At 40.7% G+C, this 26436-nt stretch overlaps 1 protein-coding gene across 2 annotated transcripts in view; it reads right to left on the bottom strand.

The window, feature by feature from the left end:
- Positions 1-744: 744 nt before the first annotated feature.
- The window catches only part of Ppp1r14c (protein phosphatase 1, regulatory (inhibitor) subunit 14c), a 113468-nt gene continuing 87776 nt past the window's right edge, over positions 745-26436 (bottom strand). Inside the window, 1 exon segment of one of the 2 annotated variants that reach the window (NM_133425.3) lies at positions 745-2505. In NM_133425.3, coding sequence (NP_596916.1) covers positions 2431-2505 — 75 coding nt within the window. In that variant the 3' untranslated portion in view covers positions 745-2430. 2 annotated transcript variants of the gene reach the window in all.

Below are 26436 nucleotides of genomic sequence, written 5' to 3'. Positions count from 1 at the left end.
TAGGGAAACCTGTTCCAGCTCTCTCATCAGAGTCTGCTGGGGGAGAGGATGGACTAGACTGAGGTAAAATATTTTACAAAGAGAAATCTATATGGGGCAGTTCAGAAACCCCAAGAATTCAAGAGCAATGAACAGAACCAAAAACTTGGAGCAGTGCGGCAAGGGCCAGTTCTTAAGGTGTGATAAGGGGTCTGCTTTTAGGAAAAGAGTGGAATGACTGGATTATATTGACTACTGGGTAGGAATGGACAGTATTAAGAGTCAATACTGGACATGGAAAAGCCTGTCCTAGAGCAATCTAGTAAGGCTCAACATGGACAGACATATAAGGTATTAGGTAAACTGGTGGCTTGGTGTTTGGGGGAAGGATGGGAACCAAGATTTGCCCTAGCATCTAGCAGGATCACCCAGGAAATCTGGTGATGCTGTTGAGCATGGGCAGGAAGGAAGGCAGGCCAGAGTGTGCACAAATGGGATGAGAGATTCTGAGATGGGGAAACGAACTCCTGATTCATCTGATGAACATAACTTGGGCTGGTCAATCCTGGTAGAAATCCTGCACCTATCCCATTTCCTTGACTCTTAACATGCATGGTATTCTATTAATACTGGAATGGTTTATCAATTTGAGATCTTCTTACAGGTTTCTCTCTGGTGGGAAAGGGGAGTTTTACTGAAATGAATAGAGAGACTTGAAATAAGAGCAAAGAGGGCCGAACACACATTACTCATCTTGTCTCTTTCTTTTTTTTTTTTTTTTACAAAGATTTTATTTATTTTGTGTGAGTACACTTTTGTCTCTTTATTAATCCAAGAACATGACTGGGTTCTCTGCTGAAGACACCGAGATAAGCATCAGGACTAAATGCTTGGAAAATGAGAGGTTAGCTCCATTGGGCGCTTGGGATTCCCATCTGCAGAGAACGCACCAAACGCCGCCCCCACCCTGTATGTTGTACTGTCACACGCACAAACAAGCTTGTAAGCAGCTCCCTTTATTTGAGTAAATAGCTTGTAAATAAATCATTGGTAAACATTACAAAATTAAATACATTTTCAAAAGCTTGCCAGTATACAGAAAATTCACAAACATAGTTCTTTTAAAAAATAAAATATGTTTAAAGCACCCTTGATATAAATTGCCTGGTCCCTGTTTTCAGACAGGGTCACCTGGAGACTTCTTATGGCAGACAGGGTTTCCAGGGGGAGGCAGCGGGGCTTCCTGGAAGGAAGGGCTTTTACTCAGTTTTCACCCTGCCTACATCCCATATGAATTTTCATTCTACTCAAAGAGCTGGTATGTAACTGTAGGGTTAAGGTAGGTAGTCAAACCTAGCTCCTAACATGGAAATCAAGGTCACAATCAGGACCATGAAGCACTGAGAGAAACCAGAGACGAAGCCAGACATCTGAACTAACAAAGATCTTAACGTGTCTTCCCATCTCTACATTTCTTAATACTCAGTTCACGCTTCTGGATTGTTGGAACCAGCACAGAAGAGGCCAGGATCTACTTCTAAGAAGGAAGAGGCTCAATCTGTTTGTTAGTTTCTTTTTGTCCTGCTTTCATGGACAGAGATAGTATAGCGTATTGCACTGAAAGCAGAAAACTCGTTGTTACACAGGGCTTCCTTTCTCCATTGCAAAACTCTGTTCAGGAAGTGTAGGCATTTCTTTATGAATCAGGCTAGTTTTCAAAATTAAGAGTTCATAAAACCTTAAAAAACCACAACGAGGCAATACCTGGCCAAGCATCTCAACTAATGAAACAAAATTTACGAATTAAGCCCTTGACCAACTCAACGCGTGTGTAGTATGGCTCATTATAAAAACGAACATGTGGAATTCTTTCACTTTAGCGCAGAAAGTGGATGCTGAAGGTGGACCACATTTGTCTGAAGAATGCCTGGGGGCTTTACGGAAACATGTGTTGTGACCATGTCTAACACGACAAACACAGGCTTATTCCATGAACCTGATATAAAGTTCTCCTCTCTATTTTTAGTGTTTGTAGATATGTACAAGCATGGGATATTTTTGACATCTAAGTCAAATGTATAACTTAAAACCGTCTTACCAATCTGACTGTAAGAAAGCCATCTTCCCTGTAAGATCCTAAATTATGGCTGAGTTCTTATAGAAAGCATTGCCCATCCTTGTGGATGCATCTGCTTTGACAGTCCTTGGTTGGACTACAGTCCAAGCTATAGTAGCTTTGCCATTAAAATATTACAGTAATGAAAACCCTTTAAAACAACAAAAGAAGGAACACTTTTGAATAAATGTCTAACCCTCCCCACACACACATACACACCAAAAAATGTTGTTGTAAAAGACAACTATGGTTATTTTTTTTAATAAAAGTATCTGTGGAGTCCAAATCCCAGGTCACTTTCTTCATCTCCGAGAGAATTTTACCCTGTTGCAAAATCATACACTCTTCTTCTGTGGAGGGCTCAGCTTCCTCATGCCTCTTATCCGGGAGAGCAGCTCTCTGATAAATTCCTAAAAGACATCAAGGACATTAGTACAGGAAGCCGTATTGTTAAAGCCCGTACTTGAGAATGTGCCTAACGCCACCGAGTTCAGCTGAAGTTAATGAATCTCATTGTATGTGTTAAACTCCAATGTAAAATAAGAAAAGGAGTTTTAGAAAAAAAAAGAAAGTGCTTAAATTTCACAGTCCAAGCCTTCTTGCTTTCTTCTCTGTAGGGAAAGATTCAGGTCATCCACAGATAACTTTCATGTGGATACTCCAGGCACATTTGACTTCCGTGCCCAGTCTTACAATGTGCATGCACAACATACAGACAGCCTGTGAAGAGCCAGGTTAGAGTATAAGATTCTATCATTTCCACGCAGGTTGCAGATGTCCCTAGACCTCACCTGAATCAGCAAAGCTAGACCTCTGGCTCTCACTACCGAGTATCACATCTACCCAGGGGATTTAGTCTCAGACTGCTGGACCCACACCAGTTCAGTGCATGAGTATAGAAAATGACAAAGTGCCATTTGGGCAAGCTCCAAAGTGGGGCTGATGCCTCTGATAACCAGTTCTCTCCAGCTGCTTAAACTGTAGACAGTGACCTCATGTGAGGAAAGTGGCAGTTGTGAGATACCCGTTGACAATACACGGTTTTTGCACACATAACCCCCAAGATGAATGCAGAGTGATTTGTACCTTAAATCCAAAGCACTCCTCATGCCACTTCCCCATGATGTGTCACATGACCGCACTGCATCTTTGGCTCAGAATATACAACATGTACACCTTGCACTGTGCATGCTGCTGCTGAAGAAACAACACCCTCAGAGTGATGGGAAATGACTGCATTATAGTGGTTTTACTGCACTTCCTACATTTTCTGACATCATGGAAACATGACGGTTCAAATATGAAAAAAAGACTTTTAATATTTTCTACTGTCCAAAGTATCAAATTAGTATACCCTTGTACTGTATGATGTTGGAAGCTTTGATTTTTTTAAAATGTTGCTTACTTTAATTTTACACACACACACACACACACACACACACACACACACACACATTTATATAGTCATTTAATGAATTTTGGCTTGGGATTGGGGCAGAACTTCTAAAAATTTTTGAAATGGCTCTAAACATATGTCTTCCATTTTGTATTAAGTATTTCTATGACATGTCTGTGTTTGCAGTATTGATCAATTCAATGGCAGTCAACCTCTTTCAGTGGTCAAATGACCCTTTTACAGGAGTTGCCTAAAGACATAGGAAAACACAGATATTTACATTATGGTTTATAATAATAGGAAAATTATAGTTATGAAGCAGCAACAAAAATAATTTTGTGGCTAGGGGTCACCACAACATGAAGAACTGTATCAAAGGGTCATGGCATAGGAAGGTTGACAACCACTGAATCATATCAACCAATTATGGGAAAAAAATACTACAATGCTCTCATCCTGAAGTCTCAAATATTTAACTATATTTATCTCTTCACATAAAAATAAACAAATACATTGTTAGCATAAACTTTTGTCTTGCTTTAATAACTGGTAAAGCTATATGTGTAACAGAATTGTTTTAAAACAAATTTATTTATAATTTATTGTAATTGATTCTTTTGTTTGTATTCCTCTTTAAATATCTATATATTAGAGCTGTGTGAAATTTTCTAAGGCAAATGCATGGTGTACATGCATGAAATTATCAAAGAATAAATACAAATACTCTGCTAATTAAAGAGAAATTCTTGTGTGAAAAGGTCCTTCTGGAGAAGAAGTTTCAGAAGTCTTGCCCTAGGATACATCAAGAATCTTTAGGATTTTATCTTCTTTTATAAGTCATACAAACAAACAAAATCAAAATCACATTTGATGTTACCAGTCAGTATCTACACACAGCTACATTAAAACTCAGAATAAATTCCTGCTATGCATATTATTCTGTATTCTATTCTAATCTAAATTTATTCACAGAGATATGTTCGGGAGACTTACTATAGTACTTTCTTGATCTTTTTTTCATCCATGTTTGATTTATGTAGAGTTGGGATGAAACCCAGGGCTTCATGCATGGAAGCCAAGTTCTCCAGAAACTGAGCTATATCCCCGTCTTAGTGATTTGCTGATGGACCAGAAACCAAAGTCTGAGCACTATGCTACAATTCTTATCTTGTATCATTAAGAAGGTGTCATTTTGCCTTTAAATGCTTGGCTGCTATCAAAGTCACATTTATTACATAATAATTACCACCTTTTCCTGTTTTATATTTATAAAGACAAAGGTGGTAGCCAGCTGGACTTTTGGGCCAATGAGGAAAGATAGAATTAAGGGTCATAACAAGGCCAATGGAGAGCAGACATGGATAAACTGGTCTTACAGAAGTATCATGGTTTCATTATGTGGAGACCTTCCAAAAACTGGCTGTCTGGCTCTCTCCTCCTGCCAACCACCCGCTGCAGTCATGAACTCCCCAGGCTCTGTGAGTATGCATCCTTCTCTAGCCCTAAACCATGATAAACTTTAGGTTGCTCACCACTACCACAATTTGATTTTTAACAGCCTTTGCCAGCATAAAACTAATATGTGCTTTTGCTAAACAGCCATGGTATACTCCTTAGAGTTAATCACACTGAATGGATTTGCTGGTATAAGCATTGTTCTTAGCTACCTAGATCACACTGTCTGAGTCTTCTCATCTACTTGGCATTATATCAAGTTTTGCCCTACTGCATGAACACCTTCCCATGTACATGGATGGGACATAGTCCATTTTGTACCGGCAGTATCACTACTAAATTCCCCAGCACTAGACTCTCTGATGCTTTGGCCTTTCCAAGTTATGAACAACAGTACAACTGGAACCTGTACACTTCAATAATTCTCCTTAGTCTACATAATGCCTTTCAGAGACTGGTCCAACAACCTGGTCAGATAACTCATACATCTTAATCCCCTCCACTCTTGACAGTGAACAGTAGAGAAATAAGATGAAAGCCCTATTTTAGTTTTTAATATACCTATCTTAACTATCTTAAAGAATTTTTATGGATAAAGTAACATCTTTTTTCCCATCTATATTAAATGTTCATTTTGAAAACCTAAGTTTCTCTCCGTCCACTTCACTCTGGGGTTTAAGCAACCTATAACATTTGGCACATTCGGTTTTTGTTTCACAATTTGGAAAGAGTTATGCAAATAATTGTTGTGAATGCAATATTATGCAAATGACCAATGGGAGTCAAGTATTCTACTTTAAATTTCCTCTTTTGATAATACTCAAGGTCAGAATCAGAAAGCCTGTCATTTATTTCATGAAAACCTTTGGTAAATTTTTACTGTGATGATAAGACTATCACAAAGATAAAAACCACATGAAGAACAGCAGAATTAATTAATTGTGTGTGTGTATGTGCATGTTATACCACAGCAAACATATATAGGTCAAAGGACAACCTTGGAGGTCTGGTTCTTTCCCTCTACCTAGTGGTCCCAGGGGTCAAACTCAGATAGTCAGGTTTGGAAGCAAGTGCCTTAATCTCTGAGCCATCATGCTGAGTCTTCTATTTAATTTTATTAGAAGTGAACCTTATGTCTATATTTAATATACTATCTGTGCATATGATGAGACTAATTTTGGTCGCCCATCAATTTGACTACATCTGCAATCAACTAAAACCCCAAATGCTAGGCACCGCACACCTTCAATAAATTTTCTAAATCAGAATATATCATCTTTAATCTATAGTTTCTAGTGCAGTTCACATAAAAGACCATGGAAGAAGGAAACCTTTGCTTTTTGCCTGTTTGCTTTTACCCCAATTGGCAAGTTCATCTTCCCTGTTGCTGTGGCCATTATTTAATCCAATGTCTACAGGATTCTAGCATAGACTGAAAAACATTAGCTCCCTAGGAATTCTCTGGGACTCCAACACTAGGCTCGGACTGTTGAGACATTCTGCCTTGTTGACTGAACAGCTACGAACTGGCCATCCCATTGTAATAACCACCTTTGCACTAACTGACTGTGTCCTGTATGTCAGTCTAATAATACCTTTTTAAAATATGGGTCCTATTAGTCTGTTCATTTAATTTAGAGAATTTGCATATTTGGCTGTGTGAAAAGCATCAAGATCAATATGTGTTTCCCATATAGAAATGTAGCCATGACACTTGCCCAGAAGGATTCTGTTTATTTCCTATGGATTCTCCAGGAAGACTCAAAGATTTCTAGTCAGGAATACTTTGGTGGCTACAGGTCTGTTCCTCCAGGGTACTTTGGGCCAGTGACAATATATTCCATTTATTTCCAAAACTCACCTTTGGGCTAAGAACATAGAATTAGTCAGAAAAGAAAGTGGCCTCTGTCCTGAGACATGCATTAATTGGCCGGTTTTGAGAAGGCTTGGTAGGGCTTGTTGACAGTGCAAGACCTTCAGACAAACAAGGCAGGGGATCCTGCCCTGGCACAGAAGATCAAAATGAAGAGGTAGGGAAATACTGGAGGTCGTAGGGCCAGACTGACAGGGCCTAGAACGCTGCATAGCAGAGATTTGTCTTTGCCATGGAAAGGCATAGGAGGCCCTGAAAACATAGAACAGCGAGATCAGAATTAGAGTTCTAAAGCAGCCTTTTGGAAGCTGTATAATGAATGGCTTTTGAAGACATAAAGGGAAGGAAGGTATATTGGTTTGGATCTATGGTAGTAAACCAGGCAATCAATGCCATTGTGTACACTGATCAAAATGAGTGTATATTTTGCATCTATTTCAGAGGCAGAGCCAACAGACCCTGCTGCTCAACTGAGCATGCAGGTAGGATGCAGAGGAGAAGAAACAAGCGAGAAAGTTGCCATTCCTCAGCAACTAGCCAACAAGGTGATGTATTGGCTGAGTTGGGGACAACTGGAGGGAAAGAAGCAGGTTTGGAATGAGATGACAGGAAGAATGTGATGTGAAACTTGAGCTCACGCATGCAGATGTGAGAATGGCCCTCAACAGGCTTCCTTCCCATTGGTGACTTTCAACTCCAATACAAAGCAAATGGCTGTTATTGAGCTACAGAGACAGAAGACTAAAACAAGGTTTTGCTAATGGAATTCAATTCATGCTATCCTATTTTGAACAAACACAGGCCAAAGCTAGCACATAGGTTCATACCTAGGGTTTGGGAACAAAGTAATTAGACCTACACTGTTCAGTCCAGTGCCCTGAGTGCACGTGGCTTTGAAACTCCTTAAAATAAATAAAATGTAAAATACTTGTTGTTAGTCACATTGGCTACACTTTAAGCAACCCACAGTCATATGGGCACCAGACAGCACAATGCAGTGAATAATATTTATATTATACCAGAAAAGTCTATGAATCAGTGCAGCCAATGGTCCATTAAGCAGCAGGATTGGATGGGGGAAACCTTGGGAATGACTATAAGCACAGGAAAGTAGACAGAAGAGCAAGGCTGAAGGCCGTGTGACAGGGAAGACCAGTAACAGACACAAGAGGTAGGAGTGGGAGGCAGGCAGAGTGGTGAAGCAGCCCAGAGAAGAACATACTCCCAGAAGGAAGAGGTGTTTAATGAAGTCCTATGCTAAACAAGCAAACAAACAAAACCAAAACAGGTTGGGTAAAGGAAAAACCTAGACAAACCTATTTGTCTCATCTTTATAAACAAAACCATACTGTCTCTACACATACAGTCTGCCAGTCTTGATGATATCAGGTAATGTCACTCTACCAATTTTTGCGACTTTCTCTAAATGGTTTTGGTCATTGTAAGTGCCTTAACTTGCTTTAGAATTTTAAAATAAGCTCATTAGTCCATACTCAAAAAGCCCATTCAGATTTGTGATTGTGTTTGTCAGTAGACCAGTTTGAGAAAAACTGACAACTTAGAAATGTCTTCTTACCCAGGAACTTGATGTGCCCCTGCTTTCAAGAAGTCTTTATTAAACTAAGCAACATTTTACCTATTAATTTCACAGCTTGTATCGTATCTGTAGGTATTTAATACTGCCAATGTTACTATGAACAGCACATTGTTATTTACACGTGCTTGCTGCTATTATGTAGCAGTATAATATATTTTCATTTTTTAATTTTCATGGTAACAATTTACATCTATTTTATGTTTGAGGAAAGAGCTCAGTTATTATTCAAAGCCATATACTTTTTTACAAAAACCAGGGCAAAATAAGGACTCTCTACAGATTGTACTCTTAGTATTATAGTGGATAATAAACTCATCACATGGGGCTGGGGATTTAGCTCAGTGGTAGAGTGCTTACCTAGGAAGCGCAAGGCCCTGGGTTCGGTCCCCAGCTCCGAAAAAAAGAACCAAAAAAAATAAATAAATAAATAAACTCATCACATATCCTTTTTAAAACTCTTAAAATTACATTTTACATCTCCTGCAGGGTGTTGGAGCAACGTGCCATGGGGTTAGGAGGAAGTCAGTTTGTGAGAATTAATTTTCTCCCATCAGCACATGGTCCTGGAGATTGAACTCAGATCATCAGCCTTGGTGGCAAGCACCTTTACCTGTCAAGCCATCTTGCTGGCCTGCTCACATATTCTTTTAGCTGTCTTTCTGGAGAAAGACTGACTCGTTAGGAAAAAAGCAATTGTTGGAACCAAGCACAAAGCAGAGCTGAGCAAAGAAGCCAAACCGTTTTACTTGAAACTGGGAAAATAATTTGGAATTTATAGTCAGGTCTTTGTGAGAGTTCAGCACGTGGGGGAAAAATGGTCTTTTGTTCCCATTTTCTCTTAGAATGTGGTTTGAATAAGACCCCCGAGGCTCATATATGCTCTGTCCCTAAATGGCAGGACTGTTTTGGGAAGTACTAGGATGTTTGCCCTTGTTAGAGGATGCATATCACTGGAGGTTGGCTTTACGGTTTCAAAAGCCCATTCCAGGCCCAGTCCCACCCTTTCTCTGCCTGCAACTTTCCAAACAGATATAAGTCTCAGTTATTTCTCCAGAGCCATGCTTGCCTTCCACCACATTCAGGCTGGATGGGTACAAGTCCAATGAAGTCCTTTCTTTTATAACTTGCTTTGGTCATGCTGTCTTTTCACAGCAATAAGACGGTAATTAAGATAATCTATGCAAGCAATACTTTCCCCCACAATAGATAGGGATGTTATCGTGGCTATTCTCCAACAAAGTAGAAACTTCAAAGCATACAGAACTCAGATGCACCTAGTCTGAATGAGGAGATGAGCTGACGGCAGGGGATATACCGCAGTGTCAGAGAGCCACTACGTGTAGGCTCCAGGCTCATCTCTGGCATACGGACTGATTCTAAATCTCAATAGTTGAGATTTCAATGGGTGCTTTCATAAGCACAGGCTAAACGTAGTATCATTGTAATTTGGGAATCAGTACTAGTACATGTTATTTTTTTTTTATCCCAAGGTAGAATCAATTTTAGTTCTGATAGGCTCAGCACGTACTATAAATTCCAAAATAAGAATTTCTCAGTGCCACCCAGCTCCTCACTATAGTACTGAGTGTTTGCTCTTTCTTATCTACCAGGCTCCATCCTAAGCCCTTCACAAATATTTAGCTTTCTCAAGTATGTGGACAAGGATTTCTACCACCCCAAAGCAGAAAATGCACTTGATTCAAGAAATTTGCCAAGAGCTTCTGTTGAAATCAAGATTTGTTTCAATACTCTGGTCCTACACTCTATGCAATACTGCCTCTCAAATGAGTTTCACACCCATCCCCAGTGCTAAGCATGAGATGTGTGATTCCTCCATCCCATAGTCCATTTTTAAATCTTCAAGGTGAACTTTCCACCCTTACCCTAAGTTCTTTTATGGTGTGTGTGTGTGTGTGTGTGTGTGTGTGTGTGTGTGTGTAAGAGAATGTGTATCTGAATGTGTATATATATGTGTGTGTAAGAGTGTGTGAGTGTGTATGAGACTGTGTGAGAGTATGTAAGTGCATGGGTATGAGTGTGTGTGAATGTGTGAGAGTGTATGTGCGTGGTGTATATGTGCAAGAGTGTGTGTGAGACTATATGTGAAAGTATGTTAGTGTGTGAATGTGTGTGTGAGTGTATATGTATGTGTATGAGAGTATGTATATGTATGTGTGTGTGCATGTGTGTATGTGTGTGAGAGTATGTTGAGTGTGAGAGTATGTGAGTGTGTGAGTGTGTGTATTTGTGTGTGCAGGAGAGTGTGTGAGTGTGAGTATATGCATGTGTGTGAGAGTATGAGAGTGTGAGTGTGTAGTGTGTATGAGTGTGAATGTGTGTATGTGTGAAAAAGTATGTCAGTTTGCGTATGTGTGTGTGAGTGTGAATGCATGTGAGAGTGTGTGTGTGAGTAGGTATGAATGTGTGAGTGTGTGTGCTAGAGTGTGTGTATGTGTGTGAGAGTATGTGTGTGTGAGTGTGTATGAGTGTGTGTATGTATGTTTATGCTAGTGTGTGTGTGAGTGGGTATGAGTGTGTGTGTATGTGTGTGTGTGTTTAAGTGTGACAACGATCAACAGGTGTCTTCATTACTTTCCACTTTATTTGTTGACTCAAGATCTCTACCTGATTTTGAAGATGACATGCTCAACTGACCTGACTGGTTGGTAGCCTCCTCCTGTCTCTGTCTTCCATCATTGGGATGACAGTGACAAACTCCTCTGCCCAGTTCCTTCCATAAATGCCTAGGATCCACAGTCAAGGCTTAATGTTTCTTCAGCAAGCACTTCACCCACCGAGCCATCTCTCCATCCCCCTGTGCTCCCTTCTAAAACAAAAGAGTGCACAGAGTGGTATCTGCTCTGTTCTCCAGTCTTGTGTCCCTGGAGCCTGATCTAGGCAGGCCAGTGTCTTCTGGCTCCGACAGCCCCTTCTACCATTCTAGGCCATAGCTCCCAGTATTCCAGAAGGTTCTGCTGCCTCAGCCTCACAGCACTTTTTATAATAGCATGCCACCACAGCCTATGCCATATACTCACGCTTAGTTTCCTACAACCTTTTTACTCTCTTGTTCTCCCCGGGAGGGGCTTACAAGTACCCTCCTCCACACCTTAGTATAACCCTAGATCGGAGCTGAAGCCTCCTTCCCAAGCCTTTGTTAATGATTGTGTTTGTGCACAGATTTCATAATGCAGTTTTACACAGGACCCCTGGGGTACCTTTGTTCATATTTCACAGCCAGGCGTGAAACAGAGACTTCCCATTGATGATCACATTTAATTTAATTCCCAAATGGACGCATCCCCATCTGTTTACAGCTTGGAAGATTAATGGCAGAAATCAGGATGACAAGAATATGGAGCTTTGTTTTTACATGATTGGGTGACAGTGGGAATGTGGAGTCTTTCACTTTCCTGAAGGAAGTGATGCTGGATTTTGAAGGGTGATCACTATATCTAAATACTTGCCACTGTGAGGCATCTGTGACTACAGGGATTCAGCCGTTCACTTCCTGTCAGACACAGCTCTGCCTATCTCTTAACTCATTATCCACACTTCCAGAAAAACATATAAACAATAACTAAATTGAAACATGTGTCCTTCTACCTGGTTCTTGGGTTGTCTCCTCTACTAGTCAGCCCTTACAAAGCTCTATCCATTCATCTGAGGACTAGATGAAGTAAGCTTTTGAGAAAATTGTATTATCTATTAATTAATTAGATCATTTTTTTAAGGTCATAGTCATACACAACTTAAACTGGCATTAAATTCACTGAGTAACTGAGAATGACCTCAAACTGCTGAACCTCTTACCTGCCTCCACATCCCTAATGCTGAGGTGACAGGCAAACAACACTACACACAGTTTATATGGCACTGGGGAATTGAACCCAGGACTTCGTACATGCTAGACAAGCCCTCTGTGAACTGAGTACCATCTCAGAATGCCTTAAGATAGGTTCTAGCAAAGGCATTTAGCAGTTTATTCGGCTCTAAGCACTGCTTGAATAGTTTGAGATGATGGACTCTGAGTTCAGAATAGCTTTTTGTTTCTCTCTTCTCTGTGGTGTGAGTTATTTAGAAAAGAAATGTATCGCTTGATTCTTTGACATTGAAGGCCTTTCTGGGTATTTTTTCTATTACTATCATGTAACTAACCCCACTGCAGTCCAAGAACATATTTGTGTGACTTGAATCCCTGGCCATGCGAGATTTGCTTTGTGACTTGAGTACTTGTATAGTACTCTGTATACTTGTATAGTACAAGTATTCTGTCTGTGCACATTTTATTTAAAAACAAGCTTGGCAATTAACCACTGCCTTTATATGGCTTCCTCTCTCCTGAGCCCCATGAACCGAACACACTGAGAGAAAGGTTGCATGTGAGCTGCCTCCCACTGCAAGCTGCAGGATTCCTCCAGGAAAGCGAAAAGCCATTCAAGGCAATTCCCTACCCCCAAAGGACATGGCTTTTGCAATACTCAGAAGGGGAGATGTATTATTTTGGGGACTTCCCCTGATGACATGGAAGAGTGATGATAAAGTACTCCCTGGTGGGTGTGTATTCTGTACTGGGATCTGGCCCTGGGTGGTCTGGATACAAGAAAGAAGAAAACGAAATGGTTGATATTCTACCTCACTACACATTAACCATCTTCAATCATGCAGGACTCTTGATGCCATCTGAATTACACAAATATGGGCTGATCCTGCACTTCACTCTGAGTGAACTCCATAGCACATTCCGTCCTAAGTACTGAGCTATGTGGCAGAAGCGGCTGCAAATCCTGCTTTCCAGGGAGTCCTAGACCAGCTGGGGATGAAGACACAGACATAGGTCCATAAGGAGGCATGAAGTGAAGTGCCAAGAATGTCTGCATGTCCACAGGGCAGAGGGACAGCTCATGCTAGCCAGCACCTGGATCTTCTACTCTTTCTCGCTCTCACTCTCCCTGATGACTGAGCAAATGGGGCCATAGTTCTAAGAGTTTCTTAAAGAGGACACCCTTGGTAAATTTAAGGGTTGCAAAATCAGGACTGACTACTCTGAGGCAGTGCACCCTTTGATCTTGGCACTTGGGTGGCAGAAGGAGGTGGATCTGTATGAGTTTGACACTGGCCTGATCTACATAATGAGTTCTAAGCCAGCCAGGGCTACATTGTGAGGCCTTTTCTCAAGATATTAAAGACAAAAAAGAGGAGGAGAAAGAGGGATGGAGGGAAGGGGAACAGAGGGGGGAGGTGTGCTTTGGTGTATTTAGCTGGCCATCTCCCTGTGGTTTTTCATATCTGGCCATTCTAGATTCCTAATCATTAAATGACTATTTTGGCTAACTGACATCATTTTTAAAATTTGCTTGAGCCACATTTCAAGAGAAACTGTATATTTATTTTATTTTTGGCTGCTTTGGCAGATTTTGCCCAAATGTTGCCAAAATACCACCCAAGAGATGTCTGATATCACCTCAGAATCACCCTCCAGCTGTTCAGTATGACAATAAAACAGCAGGAGAGGGTGTGGCAAACTGTAGCCACAGGATACTCCTTCTTGCTGCTTTTAATGTAGGGGACACCCTTGCTGCTTCAGGAAGCCAGGGTTTCCTGAATTCTGGAAAGTGAGTTGAGACCAAAGAAAGAGAAAACAGAAAATAAAGACCCCAGGCTATATACACATGAGCATCTGAAGAAAATCTATGGCAGTTTATTCTAGAAGAAAAGAGTTGCTCTGTACACACTAAGAAAGAAACAGTGAAGTTACACAGCCCAAAGAGGTAACTCCAGTCCAGGAATGGGCAGGTTCAAGACCCAAGAGTTGCAGTCTGAAGTATCCCCTCTTGAAGGGAGCAAAGAATCTCATGTAAAGTACCAGGTTCTAGAAGCAGTGCCTAGGCAATGGAGCAGCAGGTGCCCAGCGGTCCAGATACCGCCCAGACCTGAAGGGACCGATCAACAGCTCTCTGAACCCTAATCCCATGGGAGGGAGAACTAAACCTTCAGAGGGGCAGTCACACCTGGGAGGCCAGAAGACACTACACTCTGCCCACATTTCTGACTCCAGAGGAAAACACCTAATGCCATCTGGTACCCCAGTGCATGGGGGCTCTGGGAAAAGGCAGCACAGGCCCTCCTGGTTGCCGCCCTCATGGAGAGCTCAAAAGCAGCCCCCCCATGAGCAACTTGAGCCTCTGGACCACAGGTAAGACCAGCTTTTCTGCTCCAGAAAACGACCTGGCTGGTGAACCCAGGACACAGTCCCACAGGAACAGTTGAAGACCAGTAGGCAGGAAAGACCACATGCCTGAAAGCAGAACACTCTGTTCCCACAACTGGCTGAAAGAAAACAGGAAAACAGGTCTGCAGCACTCCTGACACACAGGCCTATAGGAAGGTCTAGCCACTGTGAGAAATAGCAGAGCAAGGTAACACCAGAGAAAACCTGATGGTGAGAGGCAAGCACAGGAACCCAAGCAACAGAAACCAAGACTACATGGGATAATCGGAGTCCAATATTCCCACCAAAGTAAACACTGAATATGCAAACACACCAGAAAAGCAAGATCTAGATTTAAAATCACATTTGATCATGATGCTGGAGGACTTCAAGAAAGACATGAAGAACTCCCTTAGAGAAACGCAGGAAAACATAAATAAACAACTAGAAAACTATAGAGAGGAATCACAAAAATCCCTGAAAGAATTCCAGGAAAACACAATCAAATAGGTGAAAGAATTAAAAATGGAAATAGAAGCAATAAAGAAAGCACAAAGGGAAACAAGCCTGGATATAGAAAACCAAAGGAAGAGACAAGGAGCCGCAGATATAAGCATCACCAACAGAATACAAGAGATAGAAGAGAGAATCTCAGGAGCAGAAGATTCCATAAAAATCATCAACACAACTGTCAAAGATAATGTAAAATGGAAATGCTACTGGTCCAAAACATACAGGAAATCCAGGACTCAATGAAAAGATCAAACCTAAGGATAATAGGTATAGAAGAGAGTGAAGACTCCCAGCTAAAAGGACCAGTAAATATCTTCAACAAAATCATAGAAGAAAACATCCCTAACCTAAAGAAAGAGATGCCCATAAACATACAAGAAGCCTACAGAACTCCAAATAGATTGGACCAGAAAAGAAACTTCTCCCATCACATAATAGTCAAAACACCAAATGCACAAAACAAAGAGAGAATATTAAAAGCAGTAAGGGAAAAAGGTCAAGTAACATATAAAGGCAGACCTATCAGAATCACACCAGACTTCTCGCCAGAAACTGTGAAAGCCAGAAGATCCTGGACAGATGTCATACAGACCCTAAGAGAACACAAATGCCAGCCCAGGTTACTGTATCCTGCAAAACTCTCAATTAACATAGATGGAGAAACCAAGATATTCCATGACAAAACCAAATTTACACAATATCTTTTTACATATCCAGCCCTACAAAGGATAATAAATGGTAAAGCCCAACATAAGGAGGCAATTTACACCCTAGAAAAAGCAAGAAAACAATCGTCTTGGCAACAAAACAAAGAGAAGGAAGGCACACAAATATAATCTCACATGCAAATATGAATATAAAAGGAAGCAATAATCACTATTACTTAATATCTCTCATTATCAATGGTCTCAACTCACCAATAAAAAGACATAGATTAACAAACTGGATACGCAATGAGGACCCTGCATTCTGCTGCCTACAAGAAACACACCTCAGAGACAAAGACAGACACTACCTCAGAGTGAAATGCTGGAAAACAACTTTCCAAGCAAATGGTCTGAAGAAGCAAGGTGGAGTAGCCATTCTAATATTGAATTAAATCGATTTTCAACTAAAAGTCATCAAAAAAGATAAGGAAGGACACTTCATATTCATCAAAGGAAAAATCCACCAAGATGAACTCTCAATCCTAAATATCTATGCTCTACATACAAGGTCACCTACATATATAAAAGAAACCTTACTAAAGCTCAAAACACACATTGCACCTCACACAATAATAGGAGATTTCAACATCCCACTCTCATCAATGGACAGATCATGGAAACAGAAATTAAACAGAGACATAGACAGACTAAGAGAAGTCATGAACCGAATGGATTTAACAGATATTTATAGAACATTCTATCCTAAAACAAAAGGATATACCTTCTTCTCACCACCTCATGGTACTTTCTCCAAAACTGACCATATAATACGTCATAAAACAGGCCTCAACAGATACAGAAACATAGAAATAATCCCATGTGTCCTATCAGACCACCACGGGCTAAAGCTGGTCTTCAATAACAATAAGGGAAGAATGCCCAGATATACGTGGAAGTTGAACAATGCTCTACTCAATGATAACCTGGTGAAGGAAGAAATAAAGAAAGAAATTAAAGACTTCTTAGAATTTAATGAAAATGAAGGTACAACATACCCAAACTTATGGGACACAATGAAAGCTGTGCTAAAAGGAAAACTCATAGCTCTGAGTGCCTGCAGAAAGAAACAGGAGAGAGCATATATTAACAGCTTGACAGCACAACAAAAAGCTCTAGAACAAAAAGAAACAAATACACCCAGGAGGAGTAGAAGGCAGGAAATAATCAAACTCAGAGCTGAAATCAACCAAGTAGAAACAAAAAGGACCATAGAAAGAATCAACAGAACCAAAAGTTGGTTCTTTGAGAAAATCAACAAGATAGATAAACACTTAGCCAGACTAACGAGAGGACACAGAGAGTGCGTCCAAATTAACAAAATCAGAAATGAAAAGGGAGACATACCTACAGAATCAGAGGAAATTCAAAAAATCATCAGATCCTACTACAAAAGCCTATATTCAACAAAACTTGAAAATCTGCAGGAAATGGACAATTTCCTAGACAGATACCAGGTACCGAAGTTAAATCAGGAACAGATAAACCAGTTAAACAACCCCATAACTCCTAAGGAAATAGAAGCAGTCATTAAAGGTCTCCCAACCAAAAGGAGCCCAGGTCCAGACAGGTTTAGTGCAGAATTCTATCAGACCTTCATAGAAGACATCATACCAATATTATCCAAACTATTCGACAAAATTGAAACAGATGAAGCACTACCGAATTCCTTCTATGAAGCCACAATTACTCTTATACTTAAACCACACAAAGACACAACAAAGAAAAAGAACTTCAGACCAATTTCCATTATGAATATCGATGGAAAAATACTCAATAAAATTCTGGCAATCTGAATCCAAGAGCACATCAAAACAATCAACCACCATGATCAAGTAGGCTTCATCCTAGGCATGTAGGGATGGTTTAATATACGGAAAACCATCAACGTGATCCATTATATAAACAAACTGAAAGAACAAAACCACATGATCATTTCATTAGATGCTGAGAAAGCATTTGACAAAATTCAACACCCTTTCATAATAAAAGTCCTGGAAAGAATAGGAATTCAAGGCACATACCTACACATAGTAAAAGCCATATACAGCAAACCAGTTGCTAACATTAAACTAAATGGAGAGAAACTGCAAGCAATCCCACTAAAATCAGGGAGTACACAAGGCTGCCCACCCTCTCCCTACATATTCAATATAGTTCTTGAAGTTCTAGCCAGAGCAATCAGACAACAAAAGGAGATCAAGGGGATACAGATTGGAAAAGAAGAAGTCAAAATATCACTATTTGCAGATGATATGATAGTATATTTAAGTGATCCCAAAAGTTCCACCAGAGAACTACTAAAGCTGATAAACAACTTCAGCAAAGTGGCTGGGTATAAAATTAACTCAAATAAATCAGTAGCCTTCCTCTACACAAAAGAGAAACTAGCGGAGAAAGAAATTAGGGAAACAACACCCTTCATAATAGTCCCAAATAATGTAAAGTACCTCTGTGTGACTTTAACCAAGCAAGTAAACGATCTGTACAATAAGAACTTCAAGCCTCTGAAGAAAGAAATTGAAGAAGACCTCAGAAGATGGAAAGATCTCCCATGCTCATTTATTGGCAGGATTAATATAGTAAAAATGGCCATTTTATCAAAAGCGATCTACAGATTCAATGCAATCCCCATCAAAATACCAATCCAATTCTTCAGAGAGTTAGACAGAACAATTTGCAAATTCATCTGGAATAACAAAAAACCCAACATAGCTAAAACTATCTTCAACAATAAAAAGGACTTCCAGGGGAATCACTATCTCTGAACTCAAGCAGTATTACCGAGCAATAGTGATAAAAACTGCATGGTATTGGTACAGAGACAGACAGTGGACTAGAATTGAAGACCCAGAAATGAACCCACACACCTATGGACACTTGATTTTTGACAAAGGAGCCAAAACCATCAAATGGAAAAAAGATAGCATTTTCAGCAAATGGTGCTGGTTCAACTGGAGGTTAGCATGTAGAAAAATGCAGATCAATCCATGCTTATCACCCTGTACAAAGCTTAAGTCCAAGTGGATCAAGGACCTCCACATCAAACCAGATACACTCAAACTAATAGAAGAAAAACTGGGGAAGCATCTCAAACACATGGCAACTGGAGAAAATTTCCTGAAGAAAACATCAGTGGCTTATACTCTAAGATCAAGAATCAACAAATGGGATCTCATAAAACTGCAAAGCTTCTGTAAGGCAAAGGACACTGTTGTTAGGACAAAACGGCAACCAACAGATTGGGAAAAGATCTTTACCAATCCTACAACAGATAGAGGGCTTATATCCAAAATATACAAAGAACTCAAGAAGTTAGACTACAGGGAGACAAATAACCCTATTAAAAAATGGGGTTCAGAGCTAAACAAAGAATTCACAGCTGAGGAATGCCGAATGGCTGAGAAGCACCTAAAGAAATGTTCAACATCTTTTGTCATAAGGGAAATGCAAGTCAAAACAACCCTGAGATTTCACCTCACAGCTCTCAGAATGGGTAAGATCAAAAACTCAGGTAACAGCAAATGCTGGCGACCATTGTTGGTGGGATTGCAGACTAGTACAACCATTCTGGAAATCAGTCTGGAGGTTCCTCAGTAAATTGGACATTGAACTGCCTGAGGATCCAGCTATACCTCTCTTGGGCATATACCCAAAAGATGCCTCAACATATAACAAAGACACGTGCTCCGCTATGTTCATAGCAGACTTATTTATAATAGCCAGAAGCTGGAAAGAACCCAGATGCCCTTCAACAGAGGAATGGATACAGAAAATGTGGTACATCTACACAATGGAATATTACTCAGCTATCAAAAACAATGACTTTATGAAATTCATAGGGAAATGGATGGAACTGGACTATATCATCCTGAGTGAGGTAACCCAATCACAGAAAAACACACATGGTATGCACTCATTGATAAGTGGCTATTAGCCCAAATGCTTCAATTACCCTAGATGCACAGAACATATAAAACTCAAGAAGGATGACCAAAATGTAAATGCTTCACTCCTTCTTTAAAAGGGGAACAAGAATACCCTTGGCAGGGAATAGGGAGGCAAAGTTTAGAACAGAGGCAGAAGGAACACCCATTCAGAGCCTGCCCCACATGTGGCCCATACATATACAGCCACCAAACTAGATAAGATGGATGAATCAAAGAAGTGCAGGCCGACAGGAACCGGATGTAGATCTCTCCTGAGCGATACAGCCAGAATACAGCAAATACATAGGCGAATGCCAGCAGCAAAGCACTGAACTGAGAATGGGACCCCTGTTGAAGGAATCAGAGAAAGGACTGGAAGAGCTTGAAGGGGCTCGAGACCCTATATGAACAAAGAACACACAAAGTTAGACTGCAGGGAGACAAATAACCCTATTAAAAAATAGGGTACAGAGATAAAACATTCTCAGCTGAGGATTATCGAGTGGCCAAAAAGCACCTAACAAAATGTTCAACATCTTTAGTCATAAGGGAAATGCAAATCAAAACAACCCTGACATTCCACTTCACACCGGTCGGAATTGCTAAGATAAAAAACTCAGGTGACAGCAGATGCTTGTGAGGATGTGGAGAAAGAGGGACACTTCTCCATTGTTGGTGGGATTGCAAACTGCTACAACCACTGTGGAAATCAGTCTGGCAGTTCCTCAGAAAATTGGACATTGCACTACCTAAGGACCCAACTATATCTCTCCTGGGCATATACCCAAAAGATGCCCCAACATATAACAAGGACACATGCTCCACTAAGTTCATAGCAGCCTTATTTATAATAGCCAGAAGCTGGAAAGAACCCAGATGCCCTTCAACAGAGAAATGGATTAAAAAAATGTGGTACATCTACACAATGGAGTACTTCTCAGCTATCACAAACAATGACTTCATGAAATTAGTAGGCAAATGGAATGAACTAGAAAATATCCTGAGTGAGGTTTCTCAATCACAGAAAAACACACTTGGTATGCACTCATTAATAAGTGGATATTAGCCAAAAAACTCAAATTACCCAAGATGCAATCTACACACCACAGGAAGCTGAAAAATAAGGATGACCAAAATGCAGTTGCTTCCACTCCTTCTTAAAAGGGGTAAATATTCACAGGAGAAGATATGGAAGCAAAGTTTAGAGCAGTGACTCAAGGAATGACCATTCAGAGCCTGACACACATGTGGCCCATATATATACAGCCACCAAAACTAGATAAGATTGATGAAGCTAAAAAAATGCATGCGGGAAGGGACTGGATGTAGATCTCTCCTGAGAAAAACATCCAGAGAATGTCCAATTCCGAGGTCAATGCTAACAGAAAAATCACCAAACTGAGAATAGGAACCCCTTAGGGGAAATTAGAGGAAGTATTGAAAGAGTTGAAGGAGCTTGCAACCCCATAAAAACAACAATGCCAACCAACCAGAGCTTCCAGCGACTAAACCACTACAGAAAGACTATACATGGACTGACCCAGGGCTCCAACTTAGTATGTAGCAGATTATAGCCTCGTTGAGCCACCAGGAGAAGGTGAAGCCCTTGGTCCTGCCAAGGTTGGACCCCCAGTGAAGGGGAATATGGGGGAGGGCAATAAGGAGGATGTATAGAGGGAATACCTGTATGGGGTAGAGGGAGGGGAGGGAATGGGGCTTATGGACAGAACACCAGGAAGGGGAACAACCTTTGAAATGTAAGTAAAGAAATATATAATAAAAAATTTAAAAAAGAGAAGTACCTAGATTCACAAGATACTGCTCCAACATTACATGAGTAGTGAAAATAGGCAGAGAGAGGAGACTTGCCCACCAAATGGCTGCCTCTAAGCTATGCTGGGTGCTCTAGGATAAAAGCTCTCCTGAGCTGTCACCGTTAAGATAGATTTCAATCATACAACTTCCCTTGAGTTTTATAAGCATCTTCAATAACATCATAGGTTCCTTATGCTGGGTGTGAGGGACGCTCTGCTTTGCTATTTCTGGTGCCCTCCGTTAAGGTTGAACAAACATTTGTTATTCTCAGCAGGTTAAGTCACACAACTAACTGCTTACTCAGTGTTCCTCTCTTTAAGTGGAAGAGATGCTAATGAAATGGCCCCTGGAGTTTGCTGGAAGGATTAAACAAATTCATATGTGAGATGTTCTTCAGAAAAGCCAAATCATAATAAATGCTATGCAAATGCTCACCCTTGTTACAACCTTTATTGCTGTCACTGTCCTGCTGGGAAGCGTGTCCCCAAAGACTTCTATATGTTAAAAATAGTCCCAGCCAGTGAGACTAGAGACCTTGGGAGGTGTAGCCAAGCTGGAAGAATTAGCTCACCAGAAATCCTCTTCCTGGGCTTCCCTTCCCAGTAGCCATGACATGAAGAAATTTCTCTGCAACACTCCTACTGCTCTGCTGGCTCACCAAGAACACAAGGCTCAGTGCTTCAGGATGGTGACCTCTAAAAATGTGAGTGAAAAGGATCACCTCACCCTGAGGCTGCAGCAAAAAGTCTGTGTAATGCCACCATCATGACCAAGACCTCTATACTAAAGTTTTAGATGATGTCCCGCTACTGTGGTTTGATCATGTCCTATGAAACGCACCTTGAATTTTAGTCACTATTGTAACGGAATTAAGAGTTACTATCCAGAAGAGATGAGTGTGCTGTGAGTTTCTCAGGAGGGATTAATGCCATGATCCCACGAGCGGATTAATGATTTCAACAGTGGATTAGTTATCTTGAAAGTGATTAGTCATATCAAGTTAGAATGGGGTGTCATAGATGGATAGACCCTCCCTCGCCTTTGTCCTTCTCCTGTGCTGTCTGGCTTTTCTGAGTTACAAGTCGAAAAGTCTTCTGCCAGAGGCCCAGACCAGACTCTTAGATATCATAACCCCAAGAAATTCAGACTATACTTGTTTTCCTGAGCATTCGGACAAAACAGCATAAAATGGACCATGTCATAATCTATACAAATTCTCATAAAGAACACATTAAGAAGATGTAGCTCACTTTCCCATAACCCTGTATGGAAGGTTTGCAATGGAGCTAGAAGAAAATATGGTGTCACCCATGAGAGACTCAGAGTGAAACACCTGTACAAATGTTTCCCTAGCAAACCACTAATGAACACAGATGAGTAGATACCCCTCCCAGTAGACTCAGGTTTTCATGAGAGGACCGACACTAGCTTCTCCCACTACATCTGAATGGAAGGACACAGTTCCTCAGACTCTTGTCTATTTTCTTCTCCTTCTGCAACCTGAAGGACTGTAGCTAACAAATCAGCCACTCCAAGTCACTTGGGTCAAGTAACTTCCGCTCTTGAGAGGTTATAAGTGAATGTGTTTGCTCTTCTTAATGAAGAGCTTGAAGTGAGTGTGGAAATAATTCCTTCAGCAGCATTGCATTCTCAACAGCTACCACACGATACCCCCCCCCCCGCCACACACATACCAGCAGCAGCAGCAGAAAGCACCCCCACCACCATAACCTCCCGCCTCCAGCTCTTTCCTTTGAATCCGAGGCCTGGTGATGTCACACCATTCCAGACTAAATGTGAAGCTCCTACCACCAAACTAACTTCTATTAAAACAACCAAAAATGTTTGCCAATCAAAAACTTCTCTTCTACATCAAACTAACTTCTATTAAAACAACCAAAAATTTTTGCATCCTCAGTCAACACATTTCCAAATGACCTTGGACCCTCCTGCCACCCCCTCCCTGGTCAGTCAGCAGCCATCGTTGTTAGTTTTTTTATATTTCAGTTCGCTCTAAGCCTTTTCTTTCTCATGGTGTATACACGTTGCTTGGCATCATACCACATTCTGTCAACACTCAGTGCCTGTTTAGTGTTCAGATAGATCACAACTCATTGGGCATCTTCCAGGTCTGAGTATAATCAAACCAGGTTTCAAAGACCATGCTGATCTAAAGGCATGAGAAGCCTGGATTCACTTCCTGGGGTTTGGGGTAACTCCTATCTCTGTGTCATATTGTCCAAGATGCTTTTGTTAAGCAACCAAGTCAGGTACTTCAGTCTAATGATCAAGAAAATGGCTCAGAGTACACATGACACAAAGAGCTGTCTTCTAACTTTCAGATGTGCCAGAGAAAGGATGAAGGATGAGCAAAATACCATGTCCCCAGGAAGACTCTACATTTTGTGCTCTGAATATGAACCTATCATCCAGTTTTGCCCATTGCCTCTTCCAAACAATGGTGGGTCCTATGTGTAGGGAAACTTGGTATATTACAGAACAGTGGGTGTTAGGAGCAGCATGAGATAATACAGAGAGATTTCACATTAGATTAAATTAAATCACGATGTCAAAAAAGATCTCTACCCCATACTATACAGGCAAATAAATTAAAGGGGGTTCTGAATAGATGGTGTAAAAAGCTAATGTTTAAACTGAAATACAATATGATTATTTTTCAAACAACCAAGGCAGTACATGATTTCATTTTAAAAAATAGTCTACTTTTACCATTTTTAATGACGTATATTGTGGGGTGTGTACATGTGGGTACAGGTGTCTGTGGAGGCCAGAGCATAGGATCCTGGTGAGCTGGGGTTACAGGCAGTTGTGTGCTTCCCTACCCAGGTGCTGGGAACTGAACCCTGGCAAGAGTGGGAAATATACTTAATCATTGGGCATCTCTCCAGCTCAAGTAACTTTTAAGAAATTACTGTTCATGAAAGATGTAATTGATTAACCTGGCATTGAAACTTAAAATTTCTGTAGATAAAAGGCATTATAAGTCAAAATAAACTGTAGTCTGGATTGTTATCTTGGATATAAACATACATAAAGAATTCTTTAAAATGAATATTGAAAATGCCAACATGAAGTGTGGAACTTCAGGGTTCTTTGGAATGTTAGTTGGATAGTTTTTTGCTGGGGCAAACACATGAAAGAACATTTTTGTTAAAGTAGACACAGGTGAAAGGCTAAGGCAGACAAGTGAAGGAATGTTTTCTTGAAGCAGACACAGGAAAGAGGATGTTCTGCTAAAGCAAACATGTGAAACATTATGCAGTTGAGCTGCATTTGTTGGGACTCCATAGAAAGAAATACACCAAAAATCTTCTGGTAGTGTGCTGCAGTTTGCTGCGGATTTGTTTCTTGGACTCAGGCTGATTGGATACACATGCTGATGCAAGGCCCATGGAGGACACGTGATGTTTGGAAGGTATAATTAGGACTCCACAGAGTGATGGAGACAGAGCTTGGCTTTCAGTACAGCTAGCTGTGCAATGCTTGTGGGTCTCAACTTTGCTGATCTTCACTTCCTTGAGAGAGGTACAGCCAAAAACTTCTTCTGTTGTCCCTCCTGATGACTTGAGCCGAAACCTTGCTGTCTCTGCTAGGTAGTGTCACCACTGTTGCTAACCAGACTCTACTGAACTGGGCTGCTGGTGTACCTCTGAAGTGTTTGTGAGTGGATTGAGCTGCCACTGCTAACTTGTGAACTGAACGGCCAATTTCCAGACAACACAGATGGGAGTTGCTCCTAAGAACCTTTCTAATAGGTCTGCCTTTATATGTCACTTGACCTTTTTGCCTTACTGTTTTTAATATTCTTTCTTTGTTTTGTGCATTTGGTGTTTTGACTATTATGTGAAGGGAGAAGTTTCTTTTCTGGTCCAATCTATTTGGAGTTCTGTAGGCTTCTTGTATGTTTATGGGCATCTCTTTCTTTAGGTTAGGGAAGTTTTCTTCTATGATTTTTTGAAGATATTTACTGGTCCTTTGAGCTGGGAGTCTTCACTCTCTTCTATACCTATTATCCTTAGGTTTGATCTTCTCATTGTGTCCTGGATTTCCTGTATGTTTTGGACCAGTAGCCTTTTCCATTTTACATTATCTTTAACCATTGTGTTGATGATTTCTATGGAATCTTCTGCTCCTAAGATTCTCTCTTCTATCTCTTGTATTCTGTTGGTGATGCTTGTATCTGCGGCTCCTTGTCTCTTCCTTTGGTTTTTCTATATCCAGGGTTTGTCTCCCTTTGTGCTTTCTTTATTTCTTCTATTTCCATTTATAATTTCTTCACCTGTTTGATTGTGTTTTCCTGGAATTCTTTCAGGGATTTTTGTGTTTCCTCTCTATAGGTTTCCGCCCTTGGTCCTGCCAAGACTGAACCCCCAGTGAACGTGATTGTTGGGGGGAGGGCGGTAATGGGGGGAGGATGGGGAGGGGAGCACACATAGAGAAGGGGAGGGGGAGAGGTTGGGGGATGTTGGCCCAGAAACCGGGAAAGATAATAACAATTGAAATGTAAATAAGAAATACCCAAGTTAATAAAGATAAAGAGAGAGAGAGAGAGAGAGAGAGAGAGAGAGAGAGAGACTTTCTAAACAGGTCTACTTCCCCCCTCCCCCAGTATCCTTTCTTTTCTATTACCTCTGGTGGGTGGTGGGTTACAAGGGATGTTAAAGCGTTTAAGAGCCATCATTAAAAGTAAGGTTTAAAAAAATTAAACATGGACAACAACTTGGAAACAGAAATTCCTAAAGAAACATCGACACACAGACACACAACAGACTGCTGGCTAAGAACACATATCCCACCTCACTCCTCCAAGATTCTGTCCTACTAGCC

This window comes from Rattus norvegicus, chromosome 1 (assembly GCF_021556685.1).
Source record: "Rattus norvegicus strain SHRSP/BbbUtx chromosome 1, alternate assembly SHRSP_T2T, whole genome shotgun sequence".
Classification (NCBI taxonomy): domain Eukaryota; kingdom Metazoa; phylum Chordata; class Mammalia; order Rodentia; family Muridae; genus Rattus; species Rattus norvegicus.
Note: the sequence above shows the minus strand (reverse complement) of the source record. Positions and strands in the feature narration are given on the sequence as shown.